Source organism: Chenopodium quinoa, unplaced genomic scaffold, assembly GCF_001683475.1.
Source record: "Chenopodium quinoa cultivar QQ74 unplaced genomic scaffold, ASM168347v1, whole genome shotgun sequence".
NCBI classification, from domain to species: domain Eukaryota; kingdom Viridiplantae; phylum Streptophyta; class Magnoliopsida; order Caryophyllales; family Amaranthaceae; genus Chenopodium; species Chenopodium quinoa.
The window spans coordinates 6707084-6717227 of record NW_018745024.1 but is presented as its reverse complement, the minus strand read 5'-3'; the positions used below and the strand labels follow the sequence as shown (position 1 = coordinate 6717227).

The window sequence follows — 10144 nt, the reverse complement described above, 5'->3', positions numbered from 1 at the left end:
GTTTGGAACGATTTTGGGGCGGGTATAAGATGGGTATGAATATCCAAGTGGGTGATGGGACAGGGATGGATCCTATCTTGTACCCGATGGGGCGGGTATGGATGTGGATATTGTACCTGCCACGGGCGGGGATGGGTATAAAATTTTTAGGCGGGTATGGGTATGGAGGTACCATCATCCGCATCCGACCCGCCCCATCACCATCCCTACCCAGAGGCATCATCACTTGTCATGATTCAAACCCTAGACTTCAAACATTGTTGGTATTGTTTGTGAATTACTGGCTTCTACAAAATTTGCACTCTTTAACCTCTTATTGCTCCATATTTAATGTTTGCAAGTTCATTTAATGTAATGAAGCATGTGAGATGAGGAATTGTCAAAAATAACCAAAAATATATAGAGCAAAAATAATACTCCGTACAAAAATTACAATGTATTAAGTCAAAATACAAGCTGCATTGTGACTGAAGCAAAGAGTTTTCTTTATTGGATGTCTGGCAATGATATGTTGATATTCAGTCAACTCAAATCATTCTTGTAACATCACCCTCTAATATTGGTCTTGAGCACTTACGGAATCTGAAAAGATCAATGCCTGATACCCTGGACTTGTATAGCAGCTTGTACATCAGTGTTCTGTGAATCTGTGATTTGAAAAACGAACTCATCTGTTCCAATGTTTAAATTCCAAAATTTCTAGCAAGGTTTCAAATTCTCAAAGTTTTGTTTGCAAAATCAATATCTCATCTGCTGCTTGTATATACCAGAATATCTTATAACAGTGAAACACGTCCTCTGACATGATGACAAAAGATGTCAGTATTTGGTAGACAGCACCTGATCTTCAGTATTCTCTAGCACGGTCATGAAATAAACAGGGAATTCCTAGGACTTTTATAAATTAAATACTATCTCCGGATTTTTCTTGGCTTCAATCTCTTGTAAGCCATGTATGTCACAGCAGCTGATAGAGAATACCTGCTTGTCATGAATATAAATGTTAGTAATTGGACTAAATATAGAGCATTAGCATGTTTCGGGGTAGTAAAATTGAGTTTAATTACATCCAGGTTAGATATATTTTCTGTCAATCTACATCACACTGCATCATTTCTGACCTATATCATGCATGTTTGGTTTCCTAATCATGAACACAAGCCAGAGACAATATACTGCATGTGTGTTTGGATAAAGAAAGGAGAAGGAAAAGATGGGAAGGGAGGAAAGAATGATGAGGTTTTCATCCAAATTTCTCCATTGTTAGAGATGAGATCAATTTCTTACAAATTTTCCCTCCATTTCTCTCCACAATTCCCTTCCTTCCTCATTTATTATCCAAATGAAAGATACCCCATCTCTCCATCTCCTTTAATCCAAACAAAGTGTCAGCAACAAAACCACCCCCCGCCCTTCCTCCAAAAAAAAAAAAAAAAAAAAAAAAAAGAAAAAAGAAAAAAAAAATTCTAGCAATTAAAGCCTTCAGCAGCAATGGACAAAACATGCTGCCTGCTTATCAAATTGGCACCTCCCTACTCGATAAAATTGTTTTTATTTTATCCGATACCAAACTTGAGTGTTTATAATTTCTTTCCGAAGAGAGTAATGGAATGCCAAATCAAATGTGTAAAGTTCTCCATGAATAAAAGCATAAATTCCTATGTTGGCAAGAACTTCAAGATGAAGTAGACATCTTTTGCTTTAAGACTGTCATATACAGTATGAGAGCAGTAGACATAAATATGACTTGGTTGCAAAGGGATCGCCAAGAATTTCTAAAGACTGGAACTTAATTTGTGCTTTACAAATTTTAGGAGGCAAATGAATTAATTGTCTGAGTGATCTTTTAAACAAGGAGAGTTGTCTTAAAAAACCAGTTTAACTTCCACTTTGACTGAAAAAAGTGTGATAAACCCATATCCCAAAAATAACGCTCAGTTTCACACAATGAGACAATCACACTCTATCCATTTTTCTCTCAACTTTGAATTGACAAATCCCAATTAAACCAATATGAAGGACATTTCAAATCTGGTAAGCAACTATCAGTCTATCACCAAGTATCTTCAGCATACTTCACAAATCAAGAAAACTGATGTACTTAAGATCCTTGTAAAAGATGCATCACTGATGTACTTAAGATCCTTGTAAAAGATGCATCACAATAACATTGTGCATTATTGAAAACTAGGTTACCAGATTGTAAAGCTATTCAGAATTATAACTAACTTGTTTTTCTATTTAGCTCACTTTTGGGCATTGACATACAACAAGTCAGATAGTAGAAATTATGAATCATTGAAAAAATAAAAATTCTGTATAATGCTGACCCAAAATTATCCTTCTCCTCCAACCCCACTGTCCCACACCACATTATCTAGGGCAACGTTACACGGAACGTGTGACATTTTGGAATGTGGTACGGGAATGCAGCGCGTGAGGTCTAGAGTTCCCGGAACGTTTGGCTATTTTTTGAGATGTTTCTTTGGTTGATTTTAAATTTTCTCATTAGTAAATTTCACCATGATAATGTTCCTTTTTTTTAAAATGATAACCTTATTTAATGGAAAGCAGCAAAAAAAAACAAAGGAAATTAAAAGTTCAAAGTCATGTTAAAAACAAAACTACATTTGACAGTAATCCAATATTTCAAGACTCCAAGTTTTTTTTTTTTTAACTTTTTTTTTTTTTTTTTTATTTATTTATTTTTTTTTTTAATTTACAAATACAAAAGATAAATCATAACTAGCAATTTAGTCATTTTTTTCCTCTTAGCACCCAACAAACACCCACCTTATATCATACATTCTCAATGGTGAATCCTCAATATAAGAGCTCTCGGGGTCAATATCCCACCTACTATAAGGGACGGGTGTGTAGCTTTTTGTAAAGCGTGATATAAGTCTTAAGTTAGAGTGAACAAACACTAACTTGTCGGCACGGAGAGCATTCAGCCGATTCCTCTTAATATTGTGGATGTAAGAATAGGTGCTCCAAACTCTTTCGGCAGAATAACTTATAATTGGCTATGATAACATTATAGAATGTGGGATATCCCAAGAGCTCTTAAATTGAGGATTTAACATTGAGAATGGATGACATAAGGTGGGTGCTTGTTGAGGATAATGCAGTTGCTAAGAGAAAGAATTTGACTGACTTGCTAGTTATGGTTTATCCTTTTTTCTTTTTTTTTTTCTTTATGTAATTTGGAGTAAGTGGTTAGAAGTCTTAAAACTTCGAGTCTTGAAATATTAGATTGCTATCAAATATAGTTTTGTTATTAACTTAATTTCGAATTTTTAGATTTCTTCTTTTGCTGCATTCTCTGAAATCAGATTATCATAACAAAAAAAAAGAACATTATCAGTGAAATTTACTAATTATAAAATTTAAAATCAATTAAATAAAATCCCAAAAATAACCAAACATTTCGGAAATTCTAGACCCACATACCGTGTTCCCATTCTCGTACCTTGTTCCAAAACATCCCAAGTTCCGTGTAACATTGGTCATGATTTCAACACACAATATTATACTTCATACAAAGCATAGCAAATTATAGATGGCCATGAAGGGATACAAATAATTTTGAGTAAAGCTACAAGTACACGCATAACATAGAGTGTTCAACTAGCAAGACACGTACCATGTCAATGTGTAATTTAGATGGTCTTGCGGCATGACTGAGCTGCGAATTAAGGTACTAGCATCCTTTGGAATAGGATATGGATTGCTTGCGCTAACATTATCATTAATGTCTTCAATATAGACTGTATTCTGAGGAAGGCCTGATGCATTGGCAATAGCAGGAACATCAACAAAAAACCACTGACCAGAGGCAGGATCATTTTCTGGAACAAAAATGCTTGGTTTTTCACTCCCACGAATCACACCAATTACTTCCACATGGGTGACAGATGGAGCTGGTTCCTGCAATTAAAGAATGGGATAAATGTGACCACCCCTCTTAACACATTTACTAAATGTAACATAAACTATAACAGTGCAAAGTAAAACCTCAGTTGTTTGGGGCTTCTTAGACCAAAATCTCCAGAATGAACGAATTTCACCAGATGATGAAGCAGTGTTGGGTGCATCTTTATCTTCTTCAAGACCTTGAGAAGATTCCAGTGCCTTGTCCCTCCAGCTGCGTGGGACCCATCCCCTATTCACTAAAACTGGGGACTGAACGCTGAAATTTACACAATCAGCCAGAAGAAAACTTTGTACAGCCAAAACATGTTGCTTATTCAAGCAAAATAACTTTTTTTTATCGATGAAATCAAGCAAAATATTTTAATGGCCAGAGATTCTACTGCAATAGCTAGTTTTCCTAAAAGTATTCTCAAATGACTTAGATGTGATTTTATTCCCAAGCTGACTAAACTAATCAAGGCTCTCTTTTCTCTGATCCCTGTCAACCCTGCATTCCTCTACCCTTTCTCCTCCTACACATAAAGGTTTAGGGGAAAAACCGTATTTCAAGAGGAAATCCCCCCCCCCCCTATAAGCCGTAACTTTTTAATTGAAAAAATGGTTTTGTGGGTAAATTTAAACTGCGTTTGTGCTGAAATATTTACAAAGTTTAGAGACAACCAACTTTAGGACCAAAACACTAAGATATTGTAAGGTTTTGATGATTGTGAACAAATGATGATTATCTAACTAACATGTGTATTGAGATGTGCATGAACAAGTCATGAAGCAAGAAGATGAATGAGTACAGGTTAGATCATTATTGAAGATGGTTCCAACATACAATGTATGGATCGTGCTTAAGTTCCCCAGGGGGAACACAAAGAGAAGAAGAGTTTCCAAGGGGGAACACAAAGAGAAGAAGTCTAAACGTACAAACGTATTGTTAGACTTTGTATGCAGTTCCTAAGAATAATGAGAAGTAGTTCTTTACAAGGAATAAGCAGCAATTTGTATGTGACAACAAGAGAAGAGAAGTTCCTTTGAAGGAACAGAAGCTTTTTCAAGACAGAAAAATAGGAGTATATTTTTCTAGGAATCATATAAGTATGTTGGACACGAGAAATTGTTTGGAACATGCCTATGGAACTAAATTGGAACTTCAGTCTCAAAGGAACTGACAGTCTAGAAGGAACTGGGTGTTGCTGACCAGCCAGTTCCTTACGGGAGAGTCTAAAATTCGTGTATAAGAGAAACACACGTTTACACAACACTAAAAGTCGATTTTCCATTTTAGTAGTCATTGCATTATCTTTGCCTACTTTCTAGGTAATTAGTTTTGACTTGGTATAATTTATTTTAAATAGATTTTATTTTATAAAAGATAAGTTTTTAAAAATAAAATCTGATTTTCTTTTTAGTCAAAATGATATTTTATTCTCTTTATTTTCTCCTATATTTTAGGGTTATGTTTTAGATTGTTTCCTATCTAATCTCTAATTGGCTTAATATTTCAAATTAAATAGGATAGTTTTTTGGGATAAAATATTTTTATAAAATATTTATTCTTAATGAATAAATTCCGAATCAGTTTTCAATTGATAAAAATCTGATTTGGTTAGTATTTTATTTTCTTGTAACTTCTATTTTTATTTATTAAGTTTTTGGAAAAATAAAAATTGCTTTTCACGTTCAATTTGAAACAACTTTTTACAGGAGAAAAATAAGGAGATCATGGAGAAAATGTTTTTTTACTCCAATCCATGTCTTCCATTACTTCTTATGTTCATGGAGTTAATGGAGATAATGCCTAGAATTTAGGAAGCACTACTGTTATGATTGAAGATCATGGGATGAATGGGTTTGTCTTTAAAGCACTATAAAAAGAAATGTTTTCATTCATTCCAAACTGTCTGGCTTAATTGAGTCATTCCATAATGGAGTTTATCCAAAGTGGTAGAGCAGTAGAAAAGAAATATATTTTCTCTCCACGTTGGTAAGCCAGTTCAGGTTCCAAGTTCCTTACATATCTCAAAGTGTCCAACATATTAGTTTTATACATTATATCTTTTATATGTATTTGAGAGTTGTTTAAGGGTTTGAGTGAACTCTTGTAATGGGGAATTAATAAGGGTTTGAGTGAACTCTTGTATTGGGGGTGAGAACTTGAGTGAGTTCTTTGTATGTAGAGAAGGCTTTGAGTGAAGCTTGAGAGAAAGAGAAAGAGTAAGGTTTTGAGTGAAGTCTTGAGTGAGAAGAGAGGTCTTTGAGGGAAGATTTCGAGCTGCAACTATTAGAGGGAATAGTTGTTGGGGATATGAGTTCGTTGAGGAACTCGGTAGAGGCTCAAGTTCCTCATAGGTTGTAACAGAGTCGTTGGCCTATTTTAGTGGAATGTTTTGAGTCAAAATCCCTTTGGGTCGAGGTTTTTCACTTCCTATTTGGCTTAGGAAGTTTTCCTCGTAAAATCTCTCTTGCACTATTTCTCTATTGCGTTAAGTTTCTTTTAATTCCGCAAAAAGTAACTAGCAATCTCCATACTACAATTCACCCCCCCTCTTGTAGTATTTCATCTAAATAACAATATTGAAGGGATCCCAGACATTAGATTTTTGCAAAGTTATGTCATAGTCAATTCAGGTTCCTTTAACACAAGGATGACACAAAACTGCATTTTAATGAGTATTTCTTTAAATGATCAGCATCAAACAGAAGTTTATGAAGTAGATAGGGCAGTAATATTATGCAACCAAACATCAAAGAATTTATTATTTATGAGCTATCTATGACACATTAAATAATGCATGCAGATGAAATGAATCAATGATCAATTATGAGTGAGAATAAGGTGAAGGGTGATAAACAAGACATCAACTGAGAGAGGGAATAAGATAGACCACATTGTATCTGTTTGCAGCTAACAATCAAAACTGGATGATGGAACAGGAACACATTTACAAATATGTCTATCAATCATTGGCTCACCTATCCAGATTGCCAAAAATAGGCACAAGTGGTGTAATAATATAGTATCCATTTTCTGTAACTCCTGATATACTTCTGGATCGTGGGCCTACATATATTGACTTCTTCTCGTCAAAAGGTCCTCTGCAGACCACCCTCCGAAACTCCAAAGTATCTGATTTCTCACCAGAAGCTATGTCATTAAACTCAATTGGCTCCATTGCCAACCTTTCTCTTCTGTAATCCAACGTTTTGATCTACATCAGCATACATCTATAGTCAAACAAGATAGTTTAAGAAAATAAACATGGATGGTACATACTAGTATACTACTTATATTCATGTGCAAACATCCACCAGAGGAAAATAACAAGTTGGTTAAAGTTTCACAAAACCCAGAGTATTAAATCAAAAGCTTCTCAACAGCGCATACAATTAGATGACAGTATGACACCATTATGAGAGCATTAGAATGTAGACTTGTGCATGAATTCGAACACACAAACATCTGAAAATGGTCTTTAATATATTCATATCAGGCTCTTCTGCCTAGCAGTAATACTAATTCTAGATTTTAAGATGAAATCCCAAATACACATCCAGTGAGTTTCATAAAAAAAAAAATAAAGATAAAAAAAACCTTCTACTCAGCTAATTTGATTTCAAAAGCTTCAACTGAAGAACTTCCCTTAACCAATAGCATCAATGAACCAAGTTTAACAAAAGATCAATAATAAGGATAGAAAAAAAATGGTAATTTCACCTATTTTACTGATAGACAATAGCTAACAAAGAAGCACAAAGACCAAAATGAACCTAAATTGAATATCAATAACAGATCAATGTCAAATTCTCAACGAGCATTCCTCTTTTGCCAATTACAAAACTTATAAATAGGTCAGATGATTCAATTAAACCAATAACAAAACTTTTCAATTGAAGCTCAATCGGCATCAGGACAGCTTAGTATCTTTAATGGATATTTAAGATGATTCAAAACCTGAAATCGTGAAAAATTAGTAAATTTCTCTCACGTATGCAAATAGAGTTTGAATAAGAAAGCTAGTTACCTACCCATTAATACTAAATTGCACATTTTTTTATAGAAGAAATTCTTCATGGATAAGAAGACAAAATGTACGCTGAAATAAAACTCTACAGCATGGTATGAAATGAAACAAGGCCTTTGCCTCCTTGCCCTTTTTAAGATACAGGGCTTGAATTTCTTGGAGATATAATCCAAAAAAAAGTCAAACTAGAATGGCAATAGACATCTATATATACAAGGCACTATAGTAGAAATTTTACGAAAATTCCCTTGTCACACCCTGAACCAAGGAGTCTTCAAAAAGGTAAGATAACCTAATACACCCCACAAAATTTTGCCAGATGGTTTAACTGACATCAACTTTGATGAAACATTGAATGGGGTTTATCAGACAAGCAGTAAGCTCAACACAATAATGGCCAAAACAAGCATAATAATAAACTCTATATGGGCAATCTAAATTAATCATATATAAATGCAACTACACTAAAAACAAATTTAGACAACTTCACTAGATACTCAAAATCTCAAAAATAATGAAAAAAAATATAGAAGTCATTTCAATTAGCTCAAATCAACTCAACAAAGCTCAATTGGACACAGTTATCTCAAGTACCCAGAAATGCTTTACTGGGGGATCCATTACTGAACATTGGAGATTCCAGCTGCCACACGATTATCCTTCCCTCAACCCAAACAATCAATCCTCAAATAGAACTCCTAGGCTTAAATCTTGGCATTCCATATCATAACATAAACTGTCCACACCAATAAAACCCAACAACTTCTTCACAATAAACAAAAAAATTCAAATGGGCAAATCAATTTGATTTTTCAAATGGCTGCCTATGTTACTTGACTCTTCATTTCAACTCAATTGCTTATCAATCATCATTTCATAAACACCTCAACATAGGTTCAAAGACTTGATACTTCATTTTGCAGCAAAACATTACAATTTTCATAATGTAGCCAAGTCTAACACTTGGATACATACCCGAGTCGGACATAAGTACCCAAGTCCAAATAACATATCGATAGCTAATTCCGGGATCAAAATCAAGCGTAATAAATAAAAGGGAAAGGAGGGAATTTGAACCTTGTCCTGTCGTCTGATAATCTGCCAACTGCCAAGACCAAAAGTAATAGCCCCAGGAAGAAAGAGAAACATCTTCGACCATATTCCTCTTTGCTGCTTTCCTGCTCAATCATTATCACCATTATCATCATTACCCACAAATCAAAAGAAAAAAAAATACAAATTTGAAAAATCAACACAAATCATCATCATCATAATCAACAAATCAAAGAAAAAAAAAATCAAATTCAAAAACCCAATTCAAATTACATTCATAGATTCACTTGGAACAAATGCAAAAGCAAAGAAAGAGGGAAAAATCAACCTTGATGATGAGGTTGAGGTTGAGGAATGGTGGGGTCATCAATGGCGGAAACAGCAGATGCAGTAGAAGTGGAGAAGAAACGAGGTAATGAAGGGGCAGAAGAAGAAGTGGTAATAAATCGAATGTTTCTGGTCAATGTTTTGGAAATGGAGGCAGCCATCTCATGTTCACTGCAATTTCACTGTTTGAACTAGCAAGAACAACAAGACGAAGAAAAGGGTTTTTGGGTTTTTAGAAGAAAAAAAATTCGGGGTTTTTCGTTTTAATTGGGTTTCAATTTTAGCAAAACAAAATTTTATTTTTGTACGGGTAGACTTAGGGGTGAACATGGTCTGTTTTGATGCGTTTTGAGTCTAAATCAAACTAAACCGCAAAATACGGTTTGGTCAATTTTCCAAACCAAACCAAACCATATTAGTATTGAAACCAAATCGTAATAATGCGGTTTGGTGCGGTTTGATTTGCGGTTTATGATGAGACGACATTTTTTTCCTAAAAATTGTCTAATATTAATAAATTTATAATAAAGTTCAAATAATTAGGCCAAATGGATTAAATTATACTACAAATTTTTAATCAAAATAACAACCAACTAATCAAGTGCTAAGTGCTAACACAATAACACGTAATAAAAATTATACATAATATATAATAACTATTTGAGAATGAGTATAGAATATAGTAGTATACTGACTGTATAGTCTTCTAATAATTTTTCATTTTTTTTTATTTTTTTTAATAATATATAATAACTATTTTAATTTATTTAGAAATTATATAAATATTAAAATGTTGTTTACTGGTTTACGGTTTG

At 33.9% G+C, this 10144-nt stretch overlaps 1 protein-coding gene across 1 annotated transcript; it reads right to left on the bottom strand.

Annotated features, from left to right (window-relative positions):
- Positions 1-183: 183 nt before the first annotated feature.
- Positions 184-9591, bottom strand: LOC110708417 (surfeit locus protein 1-like). The gene is made up of 6 exons (XM_021886545.1): positions 9331-9591; positions 9027-9127; positions 6901-7136; positions 4018-4192; positions 3647-3930; positions 184-981 (listed from the first exon to the last, which is right to left on the bottom strand). The coding sequence occupies exons 1-6, from the start codon at positions 9488-9490 to the stop codon at positions 912-914; spliced, it is 1026 nt and encodes a 341-aa protein (XP_021742237.1). The 5' UTR covers positions 9491-9591; the 3' UTR covers positions 184-911.
- Positions 9592-10144: the final 553 nt, after the last annotated feature.